Here is a 27,684-nt window from a genome sequence, read left to right as displayed (position 1 = left end):
TGCCAGGGCCTGGAGTGAGGCTTCCACTTAAACACATTCCTGTCAGGGTATTCTGTGTAGCGTGAGTTAGCTGACGAAAGAAGGCACTTCAAGATGATATTTTAAGGCTTATGGGGCAGCAGGAAGGCCCAGCCTCTCTGATGGACTGACCCCCCAACAGTCGTACAAAGGTGTATTTATTGATTGTTACACAAAGTTGTTTTGGGGTAAAGTATTTCCTCATACCAAGGTTCCTAATTTAATCTATATGTCTTTATAAAGGAGAGCACCACACGTCTTCATGACATTAGTCTTTACTGTGTATCCTTTGCAGTGTACAGTAATCCAAGGGCCTCAAGTGTGCCAGAGGGGTTTTGTCATCAAAGTCATGCAAAGGCTGCAACACCCCTTCAGAAAAATAATTCTCCAAATCGCAGAAAACGATCCCTGTTTTCCACCAAGATTCTTTACTGTTTACCACAATGATTCTTCAAGGCCAAAGTACTTTTAGACAACTAACGTCTACCCCAGATACAGCGACTCTGCTAAATTCCTACAACACACACCCATGACAGAGTAATTTTCTTGCACCTAAGACACAGAAAATGTTGGGGTATTGTATGGGGAAGTAGCCGTGGAGAAGACAGAAATGATTTTTTTTAATGAGGAACTGCAGACTATGCAGTTTTGTGGGATTAAATGTTAAATATGCTCTAAGCCCATATTCACTACTTCTAGACATTGAAAAGATGGAGCAGGCACACTGACTTTAAGACAATGAGTTAGCAGAAAGGCATAGAGTGGAGAGGTTTTAAGCACTGTACAAAATTGTTTGCAGAAAGTGAGCAAGTTGGGTTGCCAATGTGCTCTTCCGGGGACTGTAGTCGTTGTGATATTTTTTAAGAGTCATATTCCCAAGTTCAACTTTTGTTCCACTGTTTGGCAAGGGTGAGCTCTTGTAGCTCTCCGAGTCTTCACACACTAATGGTGGGACCTGCATGATGTAGGGGCGTTTCTGGAACAGGCTCACTGCCGGTGACCCCCGCAAGTCCTAGAGTCTTTCGGCTGAGACTGGGAGGGCGGAGGAGTAGGAAAGTAGGCGTGCTAAGGGATACACCATAGGCGAGCTGGACTGTAAGATCCGGTTAGCCACCCGCGGGCTTCCTGGGAATTAGCAAAATCTTCACCGAGCCTTGTCTTCTCGAGTGCCAGCCAAGACCCTGGCTGCTTGCTCCGGGTGGTTTCAGCAGCCCCATCCCTCTAGGCTGAGCTGCTTTCTTCTGTTCCCTTTTCCCCGCCTCCGTCCTCCTCCCGGGGATCCGCCCAAATGGGGTGTGGCTTCAGTGAGGGGCGATGTTTAGCCCGCCCCCTTTTTCCTCTCCCGCCTCCATCCTCTCGGAGCTCCGCCTCCGTGGGAGTGGCTACAGCGAGGGGGGCCGTGGCCGCCGTGCTGACAGCAGCTCCCCGCCCCCGCGGCCGGCCACGTCCCGCACGTAGCGACCGGGCAGGAGCTGCAGGCTGGCGCCGGGGGCTCCGGCTCCTCCGGCGGGGCTCGGGATGAGGCTGGCGAGGCTGCTCCGAGGCGGCCGGGGCGTCCGCTGCGCGGTGCCCAGTGCCAGCCGCAGTCTGGCCTCGGGCTCGGCCTCGGGCTCCGGGCCGGAGTCGGAGCGTGGCGTTCCGGGCCAGGTGGACTTCTACGCGCGCTTCTCGCCGTCGCCGCTCTCCATGAAGCAGTTCCTGGACTTCGGTGAGGGCGGCCGGGCCTTCGTGTGCCGGTCCCGTCCTCCCAGACTCCCTCCCACCTCCCCACCCCCTCTTGTCGCCTCCCCTGTTGTCTTAGGTGTTTCCTTCCTCCCCGGAGGGTGCGCGCTCTGGCAGGCCGGGCACGTAACCGGGGCTTGAAACCGGGGTGTGCGACAAAAACAAAGCAGGGGCTGCAGCCTTCCGCGCACGTGCGCAGGTGCGCGCTCGGGACCCGGTGTCTTCTGGGGAGCATTGCTCAGGTTCAAGGCCAGAGCGCACACGGCTTCGAGGGTGGCGTTCTGCCGAGGCGAGATCAGAGCCAGCACAGCGGTGATCCTCTAGAGTGGCGTGATGGCAGGAAAACAAGTTACTACTGGCCCAGTTCTTTCCTTGCTAGTGTTTCCACCGAGAGCAACTTCGTTTCACGAGCTGTCTGCCCCAAGCACGTGTAAAGTGCATGATCTTGTCAGTGTGTTACAGACTGGAGAAGGAACTGCAGAATTAGGCCTTTGACTTCTCATCAGGAGTAATGCGGGGGGGGATGCTTAATATATAATCTAACATTGAAATCCAGAAGTTCTGGAGTAGAAAAAGTTATCTCCGTGTCGTGTTGTCAGATTATAGCATAGTTAAAGGGCATAGGAGATAAGTGGCGTGGCTGGATACTTTATCTTAAAATTGTGTTTTGCAGTGTGGTTTCCTTGTATTTCTTTTTTAAGAGAGTGTGAAAGGCCCCTGTGGCTTTATTTATTTGCTTTTATTTTTAAATGCCTGTACTATAATGTACATGGATATTCTACTAAACTTTCGCAAGATGTTTTTCTTAATAATACACCTACTGTTGACAAGATAGTTTCTACTAAAGTTTCATCTGCAAATTTGAATTAGTTTCAAATGGATTGCTGAAATAAAACTTTAGTTCAGGGGAAGCTGCTTGCCAAGGGACGGATACTCATCAACAATTCTGCCAGACATCTGGATACAAGAGTGGAGAAGGGGGCAGGTGGATTTCCCGGGCATCAGACAATTGAGTAGGTTCTTCTTCATGGTTTGCTGACGCGGTTCTGGTAGTCTTTGCCTCCTGTTGCCAGAAAACCTTGTCTGTACTTACTCTATCCTGGTGATTCATATTTGTATCTAGTCAGTCTTGACATACCTGGGTCAAAATTTACCCAGAGTCAGGGATCAGAATTTCTAAAGGGTAGCAGCAGTGGGGCATATAGAATGGGCTTTTCTCACCTCTACTCATAGACCTCAAGCCTTGAAACAGACCCACTTAGTTTATCTTAATCCTAAAATAAACAGTAAATGTGAATTATAACCAAGTACCTATGTTGTTGTACTGATCCATTGGAATATCAGGAATCGGAAGGTCATTCTGGAGTTAGGGTTACTTTGTAGACCACTTAGCTCAACCTTGTCTGGATATATGCTTGCTTCCCAGTCCCTTTCTGTCTCTGTGATAATTCTACCATCATGACCTTACTGAGTGACTTTCTCCTTTCCCCTCGCTTCCTGGCTCCTGGCAGCTTCTGCCTTCTACTTACTGCCTTTCCCACTGTGCTTGGTTTCAGGATCAGTAAATGCTTGTGAAAAGACCTCCTTTATGTTTCTGCGACAAGAGTTGCCTGTTAGGTTGGCAAATATAATGAAAGAAATAAGCCTCCTTCCAGACAATCTTCTCCGGACCCCATCCGTACAGTTGGTACAAAGTTGGTAAGAGTCCCATCTTGTGTTTGCAGTTTCAGTGGACTTGTGGACTTGGTTCAAGGTTAAAGAAAATACTTCTAACTTACTATTTTATTTTTATTTTTTTGAGGCAGAATCTCATATAGCTCTGCCTGGCCTGGAACTCATTATGTAGACTAGGATGGCCTCATTCAGAGAGGCCATCTCTCTTCCAAGTGTTATAGACTAATTTATTTATTTGAGATACGGTCCTACTATGTAGTCCTTGATGGCCTGGAACTTTATGTGGGTCAGATTTGTCTCAGACTCAAAAAGATGTGCTTGATTTTTTTTCTTCCCGTGTGCTGGGAATGAAGGTTTGTGCCACTGTGCCCTGCCTGTATGTATGTATGTATGTATGTATGTATGTATGTATGTATGTGTGTGTGAGAGTATAGATGTACCACACATGTGCAGGTGCCTGTGGAGGCCAGAAGAGGGCACAAGATCCCCAGGAACTAGAGTTAAAGGCAGTTCTGAACTGCCTTTTGTGGGGGGTAGGAACCCAATCTGTGTCTCTACTAGAGCAGTAAATGCTCCTAACTATTGGCACCTCTCTTGCCCTGCACTTGCTCTTCAGTAGAATCTTAAGGCAATCGAGGCATTCTTCGTCTCCATGTGTCTTGTCTTCTCAACACTGAACTTGATTAAAATTTCTTGGCTTTGAGAAAACCAATCACGCCTGCCCAGAAATACTGATACTAAATTTAAGATTTATGTTAGGGTCTCTGCAGGAGTGTTAGGTTCTAACGAGAAAAATATCTACCATTTGCCCATGGCTGCATACTTACATACATTTCTTTTTATTCTTTTAATCGTGCCTGGTAGGTGTGATTCACTCCTTTTACTGGTGAGGAAGCTAAGATACTATACAGTCCTTTGTCCGGGTGTGAACGCAGACAGTGGAGCCCTTGGAAATGGAATTACGGGTGTTTGCTACCATGGCCAGCTAAAAGCCAATTTTTTTTTTTTTTTGAGACAGGGTCACTATTCCTAGCCATCTTCTTGCCCTTGGTCCTTGTTATTTTGGGACACTGTCCTGGGCAGCCTGGAGTTCACTGTACATACCCGACTGACGTTGAACTTTCAGAGAATCTCTTGCCTCTACCTCCTTGGAAATGGAATTACGGGTGTATGCTACCATGGCCAGCTAAAAGCCAGTTTCTTTTTTTCTTTCTTTGTTCTTTCTTTCTTTCTTTCTTTCTTTCTTTCTTTCTTTCTTTCTTTCTTTCTTTCAGACAGGGTCACTATTCCTAGCAAACAGGGAACTCACTATGCGTACCAGGCTGACCTTGAACTCTCAGAGATCCTCCTGCCTCTGCCTCTCCGGTGCTGGAATTAAAATTGTGAGCCACCATGCCAGGGTGGAAAATATTAAGCAAAAGTTCTGTTTGTATGCATGGACAGAGTCAAGTATTAAGCGGAAAAAAAAAGTAACTTCAAAACATTTGCCAAATGTGATTAATGGAGTTGCTAATTTTCTATTTGTAGGTATTGTAGTTCTGGTCCCAGTACCCACACTGGGGGTTCCCCGGATTACCTGTTACGCCAGCTGCAAGGAGTCCAACACCTTCTCTGAGGACCCCTGTACTCACATGTGCGCATACTCCCCTAACTTATGTGTACACATAATTAAAAATAAGTCATTATCAAAAGATAAGCAGGAGTATGGAAAGTTGGCTCAGTGGTTAAAAGTGTTCACAGCCCTTCCAGAGCACCAAGGTCAGGCCATTCATAACTGCCTGTAACTCCAGCTCCAGGGCATTTGTCAAGGTCGCCCTGCCTCTGAAGGGGCACGCGCGCGCGCGCGCGCGCGCGCGCACGCACGCACACACACACACACACACACACACACACACACACACTAGAAGAAAAAATAAAGAAAAGGAGAGTGACTGCTGCATGCTGGTCCCCGGAGGTCCGTTAGTTCATGTAGTTGAGTGAGAAAGTGGTTTAGAGAGAATCACGGAATACACAGGAGACAATTTAATCTTCCGAGGCAGCCTTTCCGGTTCCCTACAGCTCCTCATGAAAACCAGCTTATCCTGCTTTTTGAAACCTGGTTTTGCCTCACAAGGGGCAGAGATTTAAATATCTTCTAAAAATCATTTTTGTCTAAAAGACTTTTTCTTGCCAGTGCAGAGAAATCTGAGGCTAGAGCAGGGTGGTAGCTATGACGATCGCTGGGCTTTTGAATGCAGCAAGACCTGCCAAGCTACCACGGGGATTTCCAGATGTGGACGGTCCTTCCCTTGCCCCATTCCTGCACAGCGCTTCCAGGAATGCAGGATTTACACTGTAAGGATAACTGAATGGCTGTGGAGGTGTTTTCAGCCCTGGCCCTCTGCTGCCCTTGTGTTTAGCTGTGTGATGCTGAGAAAGTCATTTGAACTTTCTCATTGTGTCTGAAATAAGTGCTCTCCTACCTTGAATTGTTGGGTAAATTAAGAAACAGATTTTAATTGCTTTTGTGTTTTGTGTGTATGGTAGATTGTAGGCTTTCAGTAAGTGTAAGTACTTGTTGGTTTGACCCAAACATTTGCAGTTAAGGTTTTAAAAAGTACACTTACACTTAAGTTAGTTCTTAGAGCAAGGTGTACCCCTCTTTTTGCTGTGGCTAAGACAAGCATGTACCCATGATCACAAGAGTGACAGTTCAGTTCTCATGATGAAGTTTTTATAATCTAAGTGCAAAAGGATGTAAAAGATTAAAAACTTGTAGGGTCTAGAATGTAAATCTTAAGCTCTTAACTCAAATTTGGCCTACTGATCTGTGTTTGTGTGTGTGTTGAGGAGCAAATACTGGGCAAATGCTTTACCACCAAACGACACCCTCCAGTTCTTGCCAGTTTGTAGTTGGATTTTTCTTTGGGCCGCCAGGTCATAAATAACGACACGGAGACTTATTAATTATGAAAGCTCAGCCTTAGCTTAGGCTTGTTTTCAACTAGCTCTTGTAACTTAAATTAACCATTTATATTGACCCACATTCTGCCATGTGGTGCTATCTATTCTCCTTACTGTACGCCCCGTTCCCCCTGTGTCTTCTGGTGAATCCATGCACCTAGATTCTTCCAGTCTCTCTCTCTGCCTGGAAGTCCCGCCTTTTCTCTCCTGTCTAGCTATTTGGCCATTTAACTCTTTGTTAAACCAATCAGAAGGTGCCTTAGGCAGAGACACATCTTTACAGTATAAACAAATATTTCACAACATATGTTTTTTGTTTTGGGGACGGGGGTCTCATTATTTAGCCCTTGTTGTCCTGGAACTCTCGGTGTAGACCAGACTGGCTTTGAACTCGCAGAGATCTATTTGCTTTCCAAGTGCTGGGGCAAAAGCATGAGCTACCATGTCTAGCCCTTATTTGTGATTTCAGTGGTAAAGCTATGCATGTACTTTCTTTTATTTTAAAGATTTATTTGTGTGTGTGTCTGTGTATGCGTATGTCGTGTGTATGTCTACATGATTGTATGCAATGTGTGTGAATGCCTATGGAGACCAGAAGAGGGTATTGGGTCACTTGGAGCACTGATGATTATAAGCTGTCCTCTGTGGGTGCTGGGAACTGAACTTGTGTAGTCTGGAAGAGTAGGAAGTGCACTTAAACACTGAGCCACCTCAAATGCTAATGGGTGTAAAAATCCTATTCAGGACCGGCGTGTAGCTCAGCTGCTAGAGTGCTTGTTCAGCATGCACTTGACGCAGGGCTTGTGGTATGCCTGGTTTGCATTCTACTCTATCTAAAGAGAGAGAACGAAAACAATAATCCTACTTCAACCATAATTTATAGGAGTAGTCTAAATTTAAGACTATAAAATATGAAAAGACCCTTTGTGTTAATTCTACAGTATGAATAAACAGCTCTGATTTGTGTCTTAGGTATATCCAGAGTCTTCAGGAGCTGCTTGATTTTAAGGACAAAAGTGCTGAAGATGCTAAAACTATTTACGAGTAAGTATAATTGTATACTTAATCCTATTCTGAATACAGATCTTATATGTATATATATACACATACATACATATATAGATAGATATATAGATATAGATAAATTTGTTGTTTATTTTTGTTTTTGTATTTTGACGCAGGGTTTTTCTGTGTAGCCCTGGCTGTCCTGGAACTCATTTTGTAGGCCAGGCTGGTCTTAAACTCAAAAAGATCCACCTGCCTCTGCCCTGATTTTATATTCTTTAAACATCATATAAAAGTGTAAATGTGATTAGCTCAGTTTGCCGTTGGCCCACTTTAAGGAGAAGGATTAACATCTTTTACTTACAGTACAGTTACTGTATTCATTTATAGCAACCCATACAGGCACTGAAGGCAGAAAGACAGTATAAGCCGCAGAGCTGGCCCGGATGTAAAACACTCCATATCCCTCTTCACTGTAAGAAAAGGCGGTTCAAATGTGACAAGCAGTGATCATCTAGATGTGACATGCATGCCACCTGTTCTGTTATCCTGGGGAGGGCATGCCAGTTCCAAAGGGACAGTCACCCTCTGCTCCCAGTGTTCACTGATGTGTGCAGATGCCACCCAGATAATCAAAAAATTTATTTTTAAAGGAAAGCTTGCAAGTCTATTTTCCATGTAAGATCTCTGGTTTTGAAACATGGCAGCTGCTAATGCTGCTTTTGCTTTATAGAGGAGCTGTTAAAAGTAGCTCTGGATTCCTGTGGTCTGTACTTCATAAGATAGCATAAATCCTATGCTCAGTCTCATAGCCCAGACAGCAGAGTTGGTAAACCCAGCTGGTTACTTAGGCAATTATCTGTTTATAATGAATGTTACTACAATATAAAGACCATTGTCCACAGAATCTGTATGCTTTTTTTTGGATCATCTTTTAAAAGGGTGGTGTAACTGCAATTCCCAAACATGTTTTTGGTTTGAAAGTAATATTCATCAAAAGATCGCTCTCTGAATGAGTGATGTCATTTAGTGTTTGAAACAACTCTACTGAGATCGTGCGTTTATGCACAGAGAGGGTTGTGCCTTGGGGTCTTGTAGCCAGTAAATGGTGGGCTAGGAACAAGGCAAAGGTAAATGGTGGAATATATATAATATATAAATGGTGGGCTAGCAACAAGGTAAAGGGAAATGATAGAATATCCTATAAATGCTACTGTGGACACTTTTGAAGACATCCATCATCTATTTTCCCCCCTTTGGTGGAAGTTTCTCTGTGTTGCAGCTCTGGCTGTCCTGGAACTCACTTGTAGATCAGGCTGGCCTTGAACTTAGAGAGATCTGCCTGCCTCTGCCTCCCAAATGCTGGGGCTATCTGTATTCTAACAATTATGTTTGCGTGTGCATGTTCATGCATATGCAGGTTCGCGCGCGCGTGCGCGTGTGTGTGTGTGTGTGTGTGTGTGTGTATGTGTGTGTGTGAGGTCAGAGGGCAACCTCAGGTGCTAGCCTCTAGAGTGCTTGTCATCTGCCTGCTGTTAGGCTGGATTGGTTGGCCAGTGAACTCCAGGAATCCTATCTTTTTCTCCAGCACTGGGATTACAAACATGTGCCACCATGCTTGGCAGTTTTACACAACTTTGTGCGGACTGAACTTGGGTCATTATGCTTATACAACAAGCTCTTTACCATCTGAGCTGTCTCCCCAGACCAGTTTTTGTTTTCTGAGACAGGGTCTAATATGTGGCCCAGGCTTTCCTGGAAATCACTCTGTAGCACAATCCACAGTGATTTGCCTGCTTCAGCCTCTGCCTGGGACTACAGGTTACAGGTGAATTACTATACCCCGCTCAACAGTTTTTGTTTTAAAGAGAGAAACAAATAAGGAAGGGATTGTAATTTTTGTTGTTTGTTGTTTTTGAGGAATTTTCTAAAATTATAATTTGTCTTAATAGCTTGCCTTTGAAGTTTATTACTAACTAAGAATTTCAAAAGTGTTTTTAAGTGATGAAAAAAATCATTGGAGTAAGTTAAATAGTCCTTGGGAAAGCACTCCTTTGGAAGTGTGAGTCCTAATGGCTAGGTTAGGAGATTGGTTTTGTTGTATCACAATTAAGACTTCTGTCTTTTATCTTATTCCTTAAATTGACAGAAATAAGAAGATAGTATGATTTGAAAACTCTTTTAATCCAACAGTTTTTCTTTTTTCTCATCTACTTTGTAAACTCAGGGTAGGTGAAGTCAGAGTTCTTTTCTCACTTTTCTGTACCTAGTGGTTCTTCTTTCTGAACTCTGGGGAGGAGACCCACAGCCGACCTTTTTGGTTTACCCATCTTGCCTCACTGTGGAGTGTTTCTCTAGAAGCAAGGGCTCTTTCATTGGCAGCGTTGGCAGGTGTCTCTGGAATGCTGGCTTCATTAGTGAGCCTCAGATGCTTAGATAACAGTGGATAAGGGAAACCTGTTCACTGTTCATAGTTGTGTGGCTGCCCTACGGGTGTTTTACTTGGAGATCCTTGTACCTTGTAGATTCGTGTACTTTATGATCTGAAATGTATTTAACCAAGTGAGGGAAAGCCTTCACTGATGCTTCTTTCTCTGAACTAGGACTTTTTGTAGCTGCAGCCTGTATCTTAAAGTCACTTGTCAAAATACTTGGATGTTTTGACAGAGAGGTTTGTTTAGATTCACAGACACGGTGATAAGGATCAGAAACCGGCACAATGACGTCATCCCAACCATGGCCCAGGGTGTGACTGAATACAAGGAGAGCTTCGGGGTGGATCCTGTCACCAGTCAAAATGTCCAGTACTTTTTGGATCGATTCTACATGAGTCGAATTTCGATTAGAATGTTACTCAACCAGCACTGTAAGTGTCCCGCGGTTGAAAGAGGTACTTAATGTGTGCAGTCCTCTTAAATTTTCCTAGACAGTGTCCCTTTAACGCGAACATCACTGCTATACAAAGAAAGCATTTTATTGACTTTAAAATATCATCTTTACGTGTTAGAAAAATGTTCTGCTGTTTGGTACCATTTAGAGAAACATCATTTAGATCTGGAAATGTGCTCTCTTTGGCTTTTCACTTTTGATAGCTTTATTGTTTGGTGGAAAAGGAAGCCCATCTCATCGAAAACACATTGGAAGCATAAATCCAAACTGCGATGTAGTCGAAGTTATTAAAGGTAAGTGCATTTGTCTTTTCTAGAAAGATGTGAACGCCACCAAAGTATTGAGTGTCATCTCTTCCCTTATAACCACTGCATGTGTCATGAGAGAAAAATGTTAGGAGCAAACACATTTGGTTTGGAAATCACTTCATGACATGGATTATGCAGTGTGTAAGGTAGATGCCCTCCTGATAGAATCCTCTGTTAGTAAAGTTTGGTGCTGTAAGTATATTTTTCTGTTTTTGCTTCAGAAAATTCAAGTCTTTCTCCATCCACCCTTAAAAAGGACCACTGAGATGTCTCAGTGTGTAAAGACACTTGCTGCCAAGTCTTAAAGCCTGACTTTGATCCCCAGAATTCCCTAGTTGTAAGGAGAGTACTAACTCCAGGAAGTTGGCTTCCATATGTGCCCCTTGGCGTGCACATACCCACAGATGTACACACACAGTAAATCAGTATGATAAAATATTCAGGTTCTGACCCTGGCCTGTCATATTCCGGTGGTAGGAGTGAAAGTTCATAACAGTTTAATTTGCATCTTACCAAGCATTTTTATTGAAATCACATGCATATGCATATTGTATAAGTTTTTTATGGTTTTTGTTGTTTTTAAATCTTCAAAAAAAAACTTAAGTATATGGGTGATTTGCCTAGAGTTTTGTCTATACATCATGCATATGTCTGGTGCCCTTGGAGGCTGGAAGGCGGCATGTGAGCTCCTGGGACTAGAACCAATGAGCTGCCATGTGGATACGGGAACTGAACCCAGATCCTCTGCAAAATCAGCCTGTGCTCTTTTTTTCTCACTTGAGACAGGGTTTCTCTGTGTATCCCCAACTGTCCTGGAACTCACTCCGTAGACCAGGCTGACGTGGAACTCAGAGATCCAGTTGCCTCTGCCTCCTGAGTGCTGGTTTTAAAGGCGTGCGCCACCACGCCTGGCTAGCAGCCTGTGTTCTTACAGTTGAGTCATCTGAGTTATCTTTTCAGCCCCTGTGTTTGTTGCTTTGAGAAAGTGGAGTGCTTCAGACATTTTGCTACAAGCTCCCAGCCACATGGACATAGCCCGTGGCTTTGAGTGGCTCTGTAGACTATATCAGTGCTATAACCTATGCTTTTTGTGATGCACTTAGGTTGTGTGCATTTTTCTCCTGTTTCTCACAGTATCTTAGTGAACATCCTTAAATATATGGTGATTTGCTAGTATAAGGCAGGATTCTTAGAACTGCACACCCTTAATCCCAGTACTCAGGAACAGAGGCAGGTGGATCTCCTTGAGTTCAGGGCCAGTCAAGGAATTTGAGATCAGACCAGCTGGGGTTACACATTAAGGCCATTACCTCAACAACAACAATAAAAAATCCTGAATTAACAACATTTTTGTGTATTTAAATTTTTAATGGTTCCCAAAAAAGGTATCAAATAATAAAGGTGTCCACTTCCTAAACCCTTACCAACTGTTTTTGAGATGTCTCAAAAACAAACATACAATGTAAATATATATTTAATGTATAAATAATAATCTCTTTAGCCTGCTGTTTTTCTTTTGCTTTGTATATGGTATTTTTTTTTCATGCCTACGTTTTCAAGTTTTGTGGTCCTTTTTTGGTCATTATTTTTTCATGGCTCAGAGGGCTTTGTCACACAAAGAGCCTTCCCCTCACTAAGACTGTTAAAGTGTATCTTCTTCTGCAGAGAATTTTAAATTTTCGTTTGTCATTGCTGTTGGCCTCTTGTTGCGTAAGACGGAAGTAAATTTATTTAATGCTTCTTTGTTTTGTTTGATTCACACTAGATGGCTATGAAAATGCTAGGCGGCTTTGTGATTTGTATTATGTTAACTCTCCTGAACTAGAACTTGAAGAACTAAATGGTAAGCCTGCCTGGTGGTGTCTGTCCTCAGTAGTGGGTGTTCTGACGACCAAGGAGCGAGTTGAGATTGGCTCGAACAGTAACGGACTCTTCCATCAACTTCTTCACTAAGTGTGGAGGCAGAAGATACACGTGTGCAATGCACACCTACACGTACTGAATTTAGTTTGATTCTTAGGACAGATAGTTTGGTGTTTTGTTTTTGCTCTATTTTAAACTGATAATTTTGATTTGTTGCTATTTTTTTTTCAGAGATAGCGAGAAAAATAAATAATACCAAGAAAATTATATTTAATTTTTGTGTATTCCTCATAGCAAAATTTATCCTTTTTCTACTTCCTGAATTGTGAGTCCGTTTTTATTGTTGAAGTCAGAGACCTGGTCCTGTGAAAGACAACGGGAGCCGCTGCCCATCTGTGTGAGAGTCCGGTTCTCTCTGATGGGCTCTTCCTGCCTTTGGATAAAGGGTTCAGGGTTTTGGAAGGAGACTGATGATGGTAGTTTAACAAGGAAAACCTCTCCTGGGTTAAGAAAATTCAGGAAGGTGATGGGAGGAAATACATTTTAATAGGCTTTAGGCCGCATTCTGGATCTCTGAGAGGGGAGTAGTGGCGTACCTACCCAGTTGAGGGTAGAATTGCCTGTGGTTTCCTGCCACACTGATTATTCGGATGGGTGCTACCCAGTAAGAAGAATCACACTACAGACAAGAGTTTGGGAACTGAAGCTGTATGGGCAATTTCAAGCTATCCCATTCATGTTTCCAAGTGGGAGGTTTTCAGATGAGAGTTGGGCTTATTGTTTGAATCAGAGTCCAGTTACTTATTGGTCAAAGTACTCTACAAGTATGGTGCCTTACCCCTTTGTTCTCCAGAGGTCTGTGTTACCTATACCCCTTGAGAAAGTTCTAAGACAGTGTTCTACATGGGTGAAACATTTTGTTTCCTAAGGTGTCCATCTTAGGAAGTATAACCCTGACTGACATAGGAAAGCGTAGGAGGATGGGTGGCTCTTATTCCAGATTGAGGAGTAGCAGCAGGACTCTTGTCCTTGTCCTCTCTGAGTGTGTACGGGGTTCAAACTCTCAGACAGTGAAGAAGAGGTGTGAAAGCCCCACTCCCCAGTACCGTGCTCCACAGCTGATGTCTCCCCACCTCACTCCAGTCTGTTCTGAAGGATGCTGTAAGCACATCTCTCTGTACTTTCACATTTTTCTCTTCTGCTCTGTAGCGGTTTCACCAGGACAGACAATACACGTGGTTTATGTACCATCCCATCTCTATCACATGGTGTTTGAACTGTTCAAGGTTTGTAAAACAGTATCACGTAACCTTTGCCAGTCCCTTCTTATCTTAGGAATCTGTTCTAAGACCCTGTTCCTGTGGACTTCCTAGTTCACTAAGATATGCCATGTCATGTCAGTATCGTGCCGCGTGGCTGGAAGTGAGCCTGTGTCTACACACGTGGGTGCCCTCCATACATAGAGCACACAGACCCCAGAGTCAGTCCTGCGGTTGAGTTTTCATTCTTTTGCTTAACATGTGACTTTGGCCCTCTTTGAATCTAAGGTAATTTTCCCCAGGGAAACTTATGAAGATTGGGAAAAGACATACTATATATAAATGCTCATAATAGCAGAGCATGCGATTGGTGCTTAGTAAAGTTATATACATATTTGGAACAGTAATTCCCAACTTCCTACCCTTGGGCCAGCCCCACTTATGTGCCTTTGTTCTGTTTCTTTTCTTTAGAAAGTTGTTTATATTGGACTTAAAGAACTAGCTGCTGATTGTAACAGATTCAGAAAACTCAACAAAAGCATGCTGGTTATGTTGAGAATCCAGTCCCTCACCCCCGACCCCCAACTTGTTAGTGGAAAGAGAGTGGTTGGTAACTGTGTTTGGTTCCTGCAGCTGACCATGACTCTCCTAGCTCAGGCCTGTACCGCCTCCCGCTTTAGCTGCCCAGTCTCCAGCCAGTGGCAGAGAGAGGAGCAGAGAGATGGCTGGCTGTTGGATAACGCAAAATATCAGCAGGCCAGCCCGGTGTAGCGGCACACACCTGTAGCTCCAGAAGCCCAGCGCTGTTGAAGTGGAGGCAGGAAGGGTGTGAGCACTAGGCCACCCTGAGCTGCATGGCAAGACCCTGGCGGGAAATCAAAAGGAAAGAAAATAAGAAAGCACAACATACTAAAACACGGAAAGCTAAGAGAGGAAGGGTGGAAGAATGTGCTTTGTTTTGACAAATTAAGAATCCACCTAACACCTACAGAAATCCATTAGTGGCTAAAAGCAGTTGGCCTTTAATGTGTAAGAATGGTGTTTTCCCCTTGAAAATTCAGTCATGTAAAGATATATTTAACAAAGCTTTATATAAGCTGTGATGTGTTTGTATAATGCCCATGACAGTGGGCTTTTGTCTGGAAACCTGGTTTCACAGAAACACCGCAGTCTCCTCTCAGGTCTGCTCAGTCTTAGCAGCGAGGGCTCTCTTAATTCTGCGTTCAGTCGCAGCTTCCTCTGGGTGCTCTCAGATCTACTCCAGTGCCCCGTGTCCTGTTACTGTCCATGCTTAGGAGTGCCGGCCTTGTGTGCCTCACCAGCTTTTAGAAACTGCTGTAAATTCCCCTAGTGACAAACCAGTGACAAAGAAAACTTAAGATTCAAATAATGTACATATGTTTCAAAATTGTAAGTGTATTGATTTTTTATAAGCCATACTTTAATGTAATCCTAATGTATTTCAGAATGCGATGAGGGCAACCATGGAGCACCATGCCGACAAAGGTGTCTATCCCCCGATTCAAGTTCATGTCACACTGGGCGAGGAGGACTTGACCGTGAAGGTAATTTTTTTTAATGGTTGTGTAGGCATACAAAAATAATATAATAAGTCTAATTTCTATAATACTTAATTTATTCTCAAGGGAAAGAATTTCAGTCAGCTAGATAATAACCTCTTTTCTTTGTTTATCTGTCAAATTATAGAATTATCTTTTGAGTCTGTTTCTATTCTGGTCCTTAATCCAGATGATTCCGGTTGAAGGAACACCTGGAGACAGACTTTGATCAGTGCCCGTCTCAAATGCTGTGCACTTTCTGCGTGACGGAGCGTTAATCTCACTTCCGTGTCCAGCAGTGCTTTTCATCTGTTTTATTTCATTTCATCACCGCTTCCCAGGAGCACGTGCGCTTTTTACTTTATAGTTGTGGAAACTCAAGGGTCAGAGATGAGCGTAGGGTCACACAGAGTCAAAGCTACAGGCCCTGAGATCCAGCCCTCTGGTCCACTGCTCAGCCTTCCTGCCTACCTGCTCTGATAGTGCAGTTTGCTTAGATTAATTTTGCTTCATTTTATAATCAGCTGACATACAGAGTGTAACAGTCAGCTGTCTGATCTGGCCGTTTGTGCTTGCTGCTCGCCGCGTGTCTTAGCTGTTCTGGACTTACTTCTGAGGAGTGTTCAGGCATTGCCAGTTCTGAGGGTTTTACACCACGAATATCACACACTGGCTTTCTGTGCTGGCTGGTAGAGGCGTTAGCTCTTTCGGATGTAGCTGTAGAACACTTGTACCTTCTCTACTCAGCCCCAAGTGCCTGTGATAGGACCAGCAGGCACCTACAGAACTCTGAAGATAATTGTTTGCAACCTGCCATTCCATGTATGAAACCAACACTGGAAAAAAATGCAAATAATCGTTTTCATAGTTCTCATTTATATGTCACCCAGGTGCCGTTCGCTCTCCATCCTTAAAATGCAGTTTCTCAGGGCAAGGTAGTCTTAAAAAACCACTGTTTTACACAACACGAAGTAACTTAGCGCAGTGTTTGGGCTGATTTCAGTCTGGTATGGTTGATAGTTTAGGCCTTCTGAAGGCTCTCTTGGATGGCGGCTTAGCACTCAGATTATTAGTCTCTCAGGTTCCGCTGGAAACAGTTGTCAGGAACAATTAGAAGTAATACTCAGAGGGCTTTGACACGTGGGTAAGCTAGAACAAGTAACAGGCTAGCCAAAGAGTTTAGAAGACAGCGAGGGAGTAAGACAGCCATGGGGCTTTGCAAACTCCAACCCTGGGAATCTAGAAGACCATAATCTGAAAACCCCAAGTGAGTGGTACATCACAGTAGACATTCAGATACGGAAGAGGGGTGCTGCAGAGATGGCTCAGAGGCTAAGAGTACTTGTTGATCTTTTGAGAATGTTTATAGTAAATAGGCTGGGAAAATAGTCCATATTGACTATAAAAGAAACAATAAAAATAATTTGTAAGTTAATTACTAATTCAGTCTGCCAGATGGTTATTTGACTTGAAAAATGATAGACTAGTACAAAGTTCTGTATCCTTTAACTCGCTAAAATGTTGTCTGGGATTCTGTGTTACAAAGTTGCATTAATTAATTAGCTAATTAATTAATTTATGTCTGACCGTGTTGAGCACACAGGTGTGGAGGTCCAGGACAGCTTGCAGGAGGTGATTCTCATTCCACCATGTGCACCCAGGGATTGAATTCAGGCCATCGAGCTTGGTGGCAAGTGTCTTCCCTCACCGAGCCTTTTCACTGGCCCGTACTTTTGTTTTTCTTTTTTCTTTTTGATTTTTTTGGGTTTTTTTTTTTTTTTTTTTTGAGATAGGGTATTACATTATAGCACAAGCTGGTCTCTAATTGTGGCAATCCTTTTGCCTCAGCCTCCTACATGCTGAGATTGCAGGTGTGTATGCTCAACTTCTGAAAAACAAAATAATTTAGTTTTTATGTGTGTGTGTTTATAGGTTATGTGCACTAAGTGCAGTGCCTGTGGAGGCCAGGAGTAGGTGCTGGATTCCTTGGAACTGGAGTTATTGTTTAGAATTATCATGTAGGAGCTGGAAACCAACCAGGTCCTCTGGAAGAGCAGTCAGTGCCCTTAACTGTGAAGCCATCTCTCCAGCCCATTTCAAACTTCTGTTTTATAATATATTTACAAAATTAGAATTATTAACATTTCTAACTTGTTCTTTGTTGCCTGTATTTTTTTTCTTTCTTTCTTTCTTTCTTTCTTTCTTTCTTTCTTTCTTTCTTTCTTTTTGTAGAGATCTCTCTTGCAACCACATAGTTAAACCACTATGTAGTATTCTGTTTTAGAATGTACTTTACCTAATTCACTATGTGGGTACTCTCTGATTTTTCTTAAAACTGTGATGGATACTCTCATGTATAATTTTTTTAAATTGTTTTTATTGAGCTATATGCTTTTCTCTGCTCCCCATCCCTTTATCCTCTCTCATGGTCCCCATGCTCCCAATTTATTTACTCAGGAGATCTTGTCTTTTTTTACTTCCCATGTATTAGATCCATGTATGTCTCTCTTAGGGTCCTCTTTGTTGTCTAGGTTCTCTGGGATTGTGCATTGTAGTCTGGTTTTTCTTTGCTTTATTTCTAAAAGCCACTTATGAGTGAGTGCATATGATATTTGTCTTTCTGGGTCCGGGTTACCTCATTCAATATGATGTTTTCTAGATCCATCCATTTGCCCGCAAATTTCAAAATGTCAAAATGTCATTAATTTTTTCCCCTGTGTAGTACCCCATTGTATAAATATGCCTGCCACATTTTCTTTATCCATCCTTCGGCCAAGGGGCATATAGGTTGCTTCCAGGTTCTAGCTATGACAAATACTGCTGCTATGAACATAGTTTAAGCACATGTCCTTGTGGTCTCTCATGTATACTTTGCATACTTTGGTTTCTTAGGGGATAAGCTTAGGAGATGGCATTGCTGTGTAGCATGTCCTTGCCTTTTTTATTTATTTTTCTCCTGATTATCATATTGCCCACCAGGAAGGATGAACCTTGTGTAAGCCGCAGCGTTGAGGGCAGGGTTTGCGCTTGCAGCTGGACTGACTTCCGAAAGCAGCCTTCTCCCCGAAGCACTTGAGTCGTGATACTGTGATGTGTGGGACTTGCTCAGAGTGTGATCTTTCTCCTCTCAGATGAGTGACCGGGGAGGTGGTGTTCCCCTGAGGAAGATCGACAGACTCTTCAACTACATGTACTCGACTGCACCCCGGCCTCGTGTTGAGACGTCCCGTGCGGTGCCGCTGGTACGTGAGGCAGGAACGACATGAGTTGGGCAGCTGTCATCCGACTGTGGCTTTCCCAAAACCTGTCAAGCCAATTTCAGAGGAGCGCACGGGAAAGGAAAAGGCTTTGAAACTTCAGAGACAAACACTTCTGTCTAAATTTAAACAGCCCTGGGATTAGTTTTTAATTGAAATAGGCACAAGACAGATTATAGTTTAAGAATTTTTTTCCCTGCTACTCTTAGTAGTGACGTCACAGCAGTTTCTCTGTGGTAAACCATGTGATAGTCTATTTCAATATGAAAATTAAACTAGGGATTGTAGTAATAGTTGATTTTTTGATATTTTAACATCATTGACTTTTTGATATTTACCCTGAAGTATTCGTTTTTAGAAAGACCTCATTATGAGACACAGGCTGGCCTTCAGTTCGCAGGGAGCTGCCTGCCTTTGCCTCCAGTGTTCTGGGGTTAGAGTCTTAAGTCACCATGACTACCCAGTGTTTTACATTTTTTAAAAAAATTATTTTTATGATTGTATGTGTATGAATGTTTTGGTTGCATGTATGTAAGCGCACCAGTGTACAGCACCTACAGAGACCAGAAAAGGGTGTTGAATCCCCTGGAACTGGATTCACACATGGCTGTTAGTCACTCGCTGGGGACTGGGAACCAAACTTGGATCACCCTTAACTGCTGAGTCATCTCCCCAGCATTCAGGGTTTAATTTCTTAATTTCATTGGTCCGAACCTCAAGTTATTGTTGTTTAGGTGCTGTTTACTCTCAGAGGCTCCCCCTTGAACAAGCGCCCTACCAGGGAAGAAGTGGGGGTGGCTGCCTTGACTTCCCTTGCAGTCCTCTGGCTCCTCAGTGCAGGTCCCTCGATGGAACTTGGGTAGTTGACTTGGGACACACACAGAGTTAGAGTATAAAATAATTAGAACTAGTGGGATGGCTCAGGGGAAACACACTTGCCTTAGCACCCTGATGATATTGTTTGGTCCCCAGATCCCATATGGCAGGAGAGAGCCAACTCCTGGAAATTGTCCTCAGCACCACACATACAACGTTGTGCACACATGCCCGCACTCGTAGACACACAAATAACAATATAATAATCAGCGGGAGAAGAGGCCAGAGCCTCTGCATGTGAGCGCAGTCAGTGACTCTTCTGTTCACACAAACACCGAAGAGCAAGCCCACTGTGAGGAACGCCATTGAAGGCGTGATGTGGAGAGGGAAGCCATTTAACTTCGCAAGTGTTTGTGGATTTTATCCAGGTAAAGAAGGACCAGATACTGGAAACGGGTTGAACAAAGACCCAGGAGTTCTGTGTTCAAGGAACTGAGGGTGGGAGGTTGGTTCTGCTAGGCAGGAGAGCAGTGGGCAGAGACCTGCTTTTGTTTCGGAAGCTCCTGAAGCTTGGTTTTTTGTCTCTAGGGCGGGGTGGGTGGTGGAGCAGTGGCTTGCTTTGAAGACTCTGGAGCAGGGAAGTGATCTGTCGGTGAGCATTAAGAAAGTGGACTGTTGTAGATTATCTCCAGGTTCAGAACAAAGGCTGGTCATCCATGGTGTGAAGTCCTGAGCTTCCTGTCTATTGCTATTAAAGCTGCAGCAAGGCATTTTCTCGTCTGGCTCCTAAACACAGCAGTGTGCTTTATATGCAGTTGCCAAGAGCTGTATTGGGAGCCTTGGAGCATGACAGCGAAGGAAAGCAATGTGCCTTCTCCAGATACCACAGTCATTTTATACACAGAATTGATGCACTAATGGGCCCAGTCGAACTCCAGCTTAATCCTTCCTTGTGATTGAGTTTTACAAGCTCTCTTGGATGCATAGGTTGGTGGGTTTGGTGGCATTACCTTAGTCAGAAAAGTGTTGAAAGATGTGGGGCTCTGAACAGAACTTTTTTTTTCATTGAACAGGCTGGTTTTGGTTATGGATTGCCCATATCACGCCTCTATGCACAGTACTTCCAGGGAGACCTAAAGCTGTATTCCTTGGAGGGCTACGGGACTGATGCTGTTATTTATATTAAGGTAATAACTGAAGCTTCCTGGTTTAACTGTATATGTGTATATATATATATATATATATATATATATATATATATATATATGTGTGTGTGTGTGTGTGTGTGTATGTATATATATTTAATTTTTACATGTATGTCTATGCACAGTGATTGTCTAGTATCCTCAGAAGCCAGAAGAGGGCATTGGATCCCCTCGAACTTGAATGACAAGACAGTTTGTAAGCCACCATGTAGGTGCTGGGAACTTAACCTAGGTCCTCTGTAAGAGCAACCAGTGCTCTGGACAACTGAGCCATCTCCTCAGCCCCTTGCCCAGTTTGAAAAAGTATAATGGGAATTTACTAAGCCTCATACTAGTTAATAAATGTAGTGACAGTTACACGGGTATGCACCCATTTGGGTAGCTGAGGGCAGTAGGGAAAGAAATAGAAAATTAGGTTAAAGTAGAAAATCCTGAGTGTAGTAGAAAGACCCTGGGTTCACGCTACAGCACTGTAAAAAAGGAAAAAAAAAGTGAATTTAGTTTTAATGTGAAACATATGACCAGTCATTGATCTGTTTTTTTAAAAAACAAACGCCCACATTTGTTTGCCTGTCACGTGTGTTCATGGGTTTGCGCATGCATGGTGGTCAGAGGACAACCTTCCAGAACTAGTTCTTCCCTTTCACCATGTGGGTTCTGGAGATTGACCATGGTTGTCGGGCTTGGTGACAGCTGCCTTTAACTGCCAAGCCATAATAGCACCCAGCCTTCGTGTGTGTGAACCCGTGGCTTACACATGTTGGGCTAGTGCTTCCCATCTGCCAGCACATAATTATCCTGTTTCTAATAAAGACGTTTATTTTTATTTTATGTGCATGAGTGTTTTGCCTGCATGTATGTGGACCACGTATGTGCCTGGTGCTCACAGAGAAGACAGCATCAGATCCGTTGGAAGCAGAATTACAGATGATTGTGGGCCACCGTGTATGTGCTGGGAATAAGCCCAGGTCTTCTGTAAGAGCAGCAAATGCTCTTCACTGCTGGGCCGTCTCCCCAGCCACCTAAACTGTTTACAGTGTGTTGTGTGGGGGTACGCATGTGTGGGAGTCAGAGGGCAATGCTGGAGTTCCTTCCTCTGACCGTGTGGGTCTTGGAGATTAAATTCAGTTCTTTAGCTTGATGACAAGCATCTTTACCTGCTTGAATCATGCATACACCCAAATAAATAAATAGTAATACTTTAAAAGCACTGATTTTGGAGTTGGTGCGCTAGTTTCTTGATCTGGCCACTAGATGGCACCCGCTTTATAGGCTATGCTTAAGAGTGTTGTGAGTCAGCCTGAAGAGACTAAGTGCTTTATAGCCGTGTTATTCTTTAACATGTCTTGGTGAGGAACTTAGATATGACAATATTTGCGCAGTATTTTTTATTTAAATAACATTTTTTATTTATTTTACAAACCGACCACAGTTCCCTCCTTCCTCTTCTCCCAGTCCTCCCATTGCAGTCTTTTTAACACTAAATGGAGCATTCTGATAGATGTTTAGACTATTTAGAGCACAGAGATGGAAGGTTTTTCTATTTGGGAAAACCTAGAATACGAGCATTTTAATGGGGTCATCATACCTAGTCCCTTAAAGACCTTATTCAGAATCATCAGGAAATTCCTAATTCTGGATTGTCAACATCTTGGAATACCAGTGGCCTGTTGTCAAAATTCTGAAAATTCCTGCTGTGAAGACAATAATAGAAAGTGTCGTTATCACTGGTGTCCACTGTTTACAGGAAACTGTAGAACAGTGAACAAATGGTTGTGTACAGGAAGCAGAAATTCATTTCCAGCGGGAGAAGCAAACACGGTATTTGGATTGTAATGTTGCTCAGTGACAGAGTGCTTGCTTTACCTACAAATGAGGCCCTGTGTTCAGTCTCCAGCACTGGGTGCAGGGAGGGGAAGACATGAGGTCAAACAAGGGCCAAGCACTGCTTGTGTAAAAGCCAACATGTCTTAACTTCGGCTTGATATTTATTGATGATAATATTGGTATGTCCAGTTTTTAATTTTTTTAAAGATTATTTTATGTGTATGAGTGTTTGCCTGCATGTATGTCTGAGTACTACATGCCTGCTTGATATGAGTGGCGCTCAGAAGAATGCATTAGGTTCTTAGAGTCACAGGTGGTGGTGAGCCATCATGTGGGTGCTGGGCCTGAACTTGGGTCCTCTGCAAGAACAAGTGCTCTTAACTCTGAGCCATTGCTGTCCCTGTGCACTAATGTTTCCAGTAATACATTGCTATACAGTGAAGAAGACTGGGGTTCTCTCATTAAGTCTGTGTACACACATAGGGTGGATACCTGATTTTTATACTCATACACTTAGCCAGCCTTATGAGCGGCTGACTCCTGGCTAGGTGTGTACTTTGCAAGAGGTGTCTGTTCTGTCTTGGTAAGTGTTTCCGGGCTGGTTAGGGGGGTGACCGAAGCATCAAATCCAGTCACTGTGCTATTGGTGCCACACACAGATGTAGCAAATAGCACATTTCAAATATGTCCGCCCTGAAGATGATGTGTGGTTAGTAATTAGTTGATTAGACACCAGTAGAATGCTGTGGACTTGTAGTTATGGTTTGCCGCCGTATATTATCTCAGATAATGAATTCTTAAAAGTGGCCAACTTAGAGGACTTCTTTTCGACTCCAGGCCCTGTCAACAGAATCCATCGAGAGACTCCCCGTGTATAACAAAGCTGCTTGGAAGCATTACAGAGCGAACCACGAGGCCGACGACTGGTGTGTCCCCAGCAGAGAGCCGAAAGACATGACCACATTCCGAAGCTCTTAGATGCACGTGGGACGGCTGGAAAATCCAAATGTGGTTTATGCCGAGTTTGGAAGAGATGTGCTTGGAGCCACATTGTACCAAATATGTCACGTGTGATTTTCACAGTTCATGTTTGCTAAAGCTCCTGAAGGATCAGTTACACCAACTTTATTCTGATATGTTTGGTTAATTGGACATATTTTTAAACACTCATAGTTTTGGTCAACTTCCCTCTGTGCGGTAGACGTATGGAGTGTGAAGTCTCTGGGTTTCTGTAGGAAGTTGAGTATTTTTTTTTTCAAGTTTTCATTTATGTCTGCTAGAAACATCTAAAGGATGTGGAGCAGCTGGTTAGCCGCCTGGTTTGGAGTTCTGTCATCTGTTAGTGGTACACCTAATCATATGGTTTTCTCATCCCCCACGAAAGCAGAACACAGTGGTACCAGTAGGACCTTTCGGCGTTTATGCGTTTCTACTGAAATTAACTGATCATGGCATAGTTTTATTGCGGTGCATGGTAATGGCTGGTTCCTCACAGAGCTAAATCCGGATCATGGGTAGTGGGCTCAGGATCAGTGCAAGGGTTTCCTTTGAAAACAGTGTCTCGCCACTCCATGTAGCCCTAGCTGGCCTTGAACATAATGCCCTTCCCTAGCCTCCTGAGCGCAGCAACAAGAAGGGTGTGTCTGGCTTATAAGAGAAATGTTTATTTCCCAAGCAAGCAAAGTAGCAGAGAGAATAAACTAGGGCAAAGGCACCAAGTGCCCTGACTGAGCCGGCAGGTTGTTGAGATTATCTGATGGAGCTTCTGAAGAACTGGTTTCTCTGGGTCCTGCTCCAGGGCATCCAGGGGCTGAAGGCCAGAGATGAGCTTCTCCAAGTAGGTGAGGCTCACAGCAGGTCTGGCTAAAACCGTATTTCAGAGTGAATAATGATACCACTGCTGTTGCCAAAGTGACAGAATGGATTGGTATAACCTTCGGTTCCCTGTTTCTGGACTTTAGGGGACATAATCTGAACCTCAGGCCTGGTACAATTGAAAGCAGAATCATGAACAGGGAGACTAGGGTGACCTCAGTCACCTTGGTTTTAAGTGGTGACTACAGATACGTGTTGTTCAAAAAGTGCCCAGATTTGTTTTGTTTTGTTGTTTTTTTAATCAGAGAAAAGTCAACTTAGATTGGCCACAAAAATCCTTCACGTCTGTGTGGTCATTTAAAGTTTGCGAATGCTTTGAAATATTAGGATGTTATTTGTGTCACAACCCAGAGCCGAGGAGCAGGTAGTGACACCTTGGTTCACACAGGATCGGAGCCACAGCCTGAGCTATCCCTGCTCATAGCTGTCATCTGTCGGGATGACCTTACTGGATCTGAGTGATGAGAAAATACTGTGAGAATATGCTTTCCCACTTAAGCTGGAGGGATTTGGGGGTTTGGTTTGGATAATGCTGTGACAGGATTTATCAAATTTCACTGTGTCCCATAAATATATACAACTTAATACAAAAGCCAAATCATGCAACCCAGCACAAAATAGGATTTTTGTACCAAACGATAGAAACGCTGTAGATTGAGGATCTCCATGGTGGTCAGCCCAGAACCCTCATGGGAGGGGTGAGGGCCTGAACGCAGGTCCTGTGGGCCCAGGGCTTAGCTAATATGACCAAATGTTGGAGAAGACACACCTTCTAGTGTTCTAATTGAGGACTTTGTAAGAAATAGACTGTTTCTGAGTGACGTTTACTCCATGTGTTACACTTACTAGCTTTAAATTACATTTTCCTGCAACGCTGAAGTATTTTGGAATCTTTTGTACAACTGTCAATAAACATACTATTTTTACTTGTGAAATACTTTTCCCTCTCCAAGGAATTAAAAAGTTCCCCCTCTGACTTAAGAGCTAAATGTTTTCAGACAAGAAGTAGAATTATTTTACTTCAGCCCCCCTTTTAAGGCGTAGCACCTTTTTGCTTTGTTGTCATGGTGATGGATGGAAAACGGTGTGTGGAAATGTTCTGGGGAGGGGGTGCTTTCTCAGACTGGCTTTTAAAGATACCTAAAGGGCTTTTAGATTCTTAAGGTGAGCTGTTTTGTCCGCCTGCATTAATTTTATGTGGTATAGGTATAAAAATAGATTGATGGTCGGGGAGTTGATAGCAAGGGATTTTTATAACCTGGGAAGTTAATGAGTGTGCCAATGCATGGTAAGAAAGGGATTGTAAGAATATTCCACACTGAAGTTTAAAATGCTACTTGGTTTCCATGTCTTTATACTTAAAAATGGTCAGTGCCTTCCACTGTGGAGTTTCTACATGGAGATAGTGAAAGAGAATTTTACTGTATTTTAAGAGGCTTTCCCAGTGACAGTGAGCTGAAAACTTGGATCAGAACTTTTTAAATAAATTTGAGTCACTTACGGGATACACTCATGTCTTTTAAAGAGTGATCTCTCTCATCATCAAGGCTCAACATTCTATAAACATCCCAGAAATTGTAAGTAGGTGTCAGCACACCGACTCGGCAGGTAAAAGCAGTGGCCGCCAAGCCTGGCAACCTAATTCTTTTCTCAGAACACACATGGTAGAGTAGAGAACCAACTAACCCATCAGCTGTCTTCTACATGTGTGCGGCAAAGCAGGCATCCCCTATACATACCACACAAAATAAAATGAAGCCAGTTGTAGCGAGGTGTCCTATACTCTGTTACCTATCTAATAGTCAAGAGGTGTTTGAGGCAGGTTTCCACTGTGTATGGTCTAGTGGGGAAGCAGGTAGTAGAGTTTGTGTGGTTTGAGTTACTCTAGGTTCTCATTATCTGATACACTGCCAATGGCTGATGTTTACTGCATCAGTGGAGAACCGATGTAAAATTTGAAAAACTATATAAATAAATCCAAGTAACTTTCTGTAGTACAAACAGTTGTAGGAAAGGGCTTAATTTAACCAGCACCACCTTCTACCTAATACTAATGGAGTGTCTAAACGCTTATTGTCAAGACAGATCACATCCTAGTCCTCACAGATAGCACGGAAGCACCGCATCTTCCTCTCTCTGTTAAAAATCAGTAAGTTCCAGCCAGCATGATGGCACATGTGTAAGGGATCTCTTCAGTGTGAGCCAGCCTGGTCAGCAGAGGGAGTTTGGGCCAGCCAACTCTACATAGTCCCTGTGTTTTTTGTATGTTTTAAAATCAAGAAGGTCCGGAGCAATTACAGAGGGAGGGGAAAGAGTGGTTTGGCTCTGGTGTGGCTCTGTGAATGGCCAATTAGGGAGGAAGCCCAGCTGATACACTTTGAGTTTACATCATCATTTTCACAAGGAAATGTGAAGCTTCGGAGGATAGATGGCCAGGTTGAATTTGGTTGTTTTTACTGGAGGAACTTATCATTATATCTGATTAACTTTTGGTCATAATACTAATAATTTTCTCACAGTCGAATCCAAGACACTCAAAGAACAATGCTTTGTGAAGGTTTTTTTAAATGTCAGAAATGAATGCATTCCTATTTTACTTAGTCTTGGCATTTGCAAACTGCCATTTATACCATTTGTCTACTTTTGTGTTTGGAAAGAATTAAACATTTTACTGCCCACTTTTTTTTCCCTGTAGTCTTCTTATTTCTTTAGCAAATTTTAATAATAGATTTTAACAGGAAAAGACAAGGTTGTCTATTTTTGTCGGCTTCCAAAAGTTTTTACTCAGCTAGGGACATAGAGTGTTTATCTTGTATTCATGAGGCCCTTGGTTTAAGCCCTAGCACCATATAGGTGGTATACACTGCTAATCTAGGGGCACATGCCTATAGTTTCTGGGTTACAGGGGAAGTGCGTTGACAGAGGATTCTGTCCTGCTTGGTCCCGTAACTGTTCAGTTCCAAAGGAACACACAGGTCTATATTAATTATAAATGGGTTGGCCTATTAGCTCAGGCTTCTTATTAGCTAACTCTTACATCTTAAATTAACCCATAATTCTTGTCTGTGTTAGTCATGTGGCTTGGTACCTTATATCAGCGAGGCATTCTCATCTTGCTTCCTCTGTGTCTGGGTGACAACTGCAGACTGACTCCCTCTTCCCAGAATTCTCCTGTTTTGGTCACCACGCCTATACTTCCTGATTGACTACTGGACAATCAGCATTTTATTAAACCAGTACAAGTGACAAATCTTTACAGCATACAAGACCATTGTCCCATAGCACCCCCCCCCTTTTTTATCAAATCAAGAACTTTATCCAATCTCCTTTGGCTAGCTTTTTTCTTCACCATAACAACTTGTAACCAACACTTTAATCACAGATAAACATCTATAATCCATTTTTTGGGAATATGGGTAGAGTTTTCTAAGCTACTTCCTTCTGATTGGGGGAGCTGATAATCT

At 43.2% G+C, this 27,684-nt stretch overlaps 1 protein-coding gene across 2 annotated transcripts; it reads left to right on the top strand.

Moving 5' to 3' along the window:
- The first annotated feature begins 1,401 nt into the window (after window positions 1-1,401).
- On the top strand, window positions 1,402-26,898 carry Pdk1 (pyruvate dehydrogenase kinase 1). Of its 2 annotated transcripts, none has more exons than XR_007588775.1 (11): window positions 1,402-1,726; window positions 3,297-3,438; window positions 7,330-7,401; window positions 10,044-10,228; window positions 10,455-10,544; window positions 12,325-12,402; window positions 13,632-13,708; window positions 15,148-15,246; window positions 18,372-18,482; window positions 19,470-19,741; window positions 20,387-20,500. XR_007588775.1 is itself a non-coding variant. In XM_050122308.1 (11 exons), the coding sequence occupies exons 1-11, from the start codon at window positions 1,537-1,539 to the stop codon at window positions 23,321-23,323; spliced, it is 1,299 nt and encodes a 432-aa protein (XP_049978265.1). In that variant the 5' UTR covers window positions 1,405-1,536; the 3' UTR covers window positions 23,324-26,898. The 2 variants fall into 2 exon arrangements, 1 of the variants encoding a protein (XP_049978265.1); XM_050122308.1 differs by lacking the exon at window positions 19,470-19,741 and adding an exon at window positions 23,183-26,898 and having other exon boundaries at window positions 1,405-1,726.
- Window positions 26,899-27,684: the final 786 nt, after the last annotated feature.

Source organism: Alexandromys fortis, unplaced genomic scaffold, assembly GCF_014885135.2.
Source record: "Alexandromys fortis isolate MF-2015 unplaced genomic scaffold, M_Fortis_MF-2015_v1.1 scaffold_8_9099976_23576923, whole genome shotgun sequence".
NCBI classification, from domain to species: domain Eukaryota; kingdom Metazoa; phylum Chordata; class Mammalia; order Rodentia; family Cricetidae; genus Alexandromys; species Alexandromys fortis.
The sequence above is the reverse complement of the archived record's forward strand: the minus strand, read 5'-3'. Positions and strand labels throughout refer to the sequence as shown.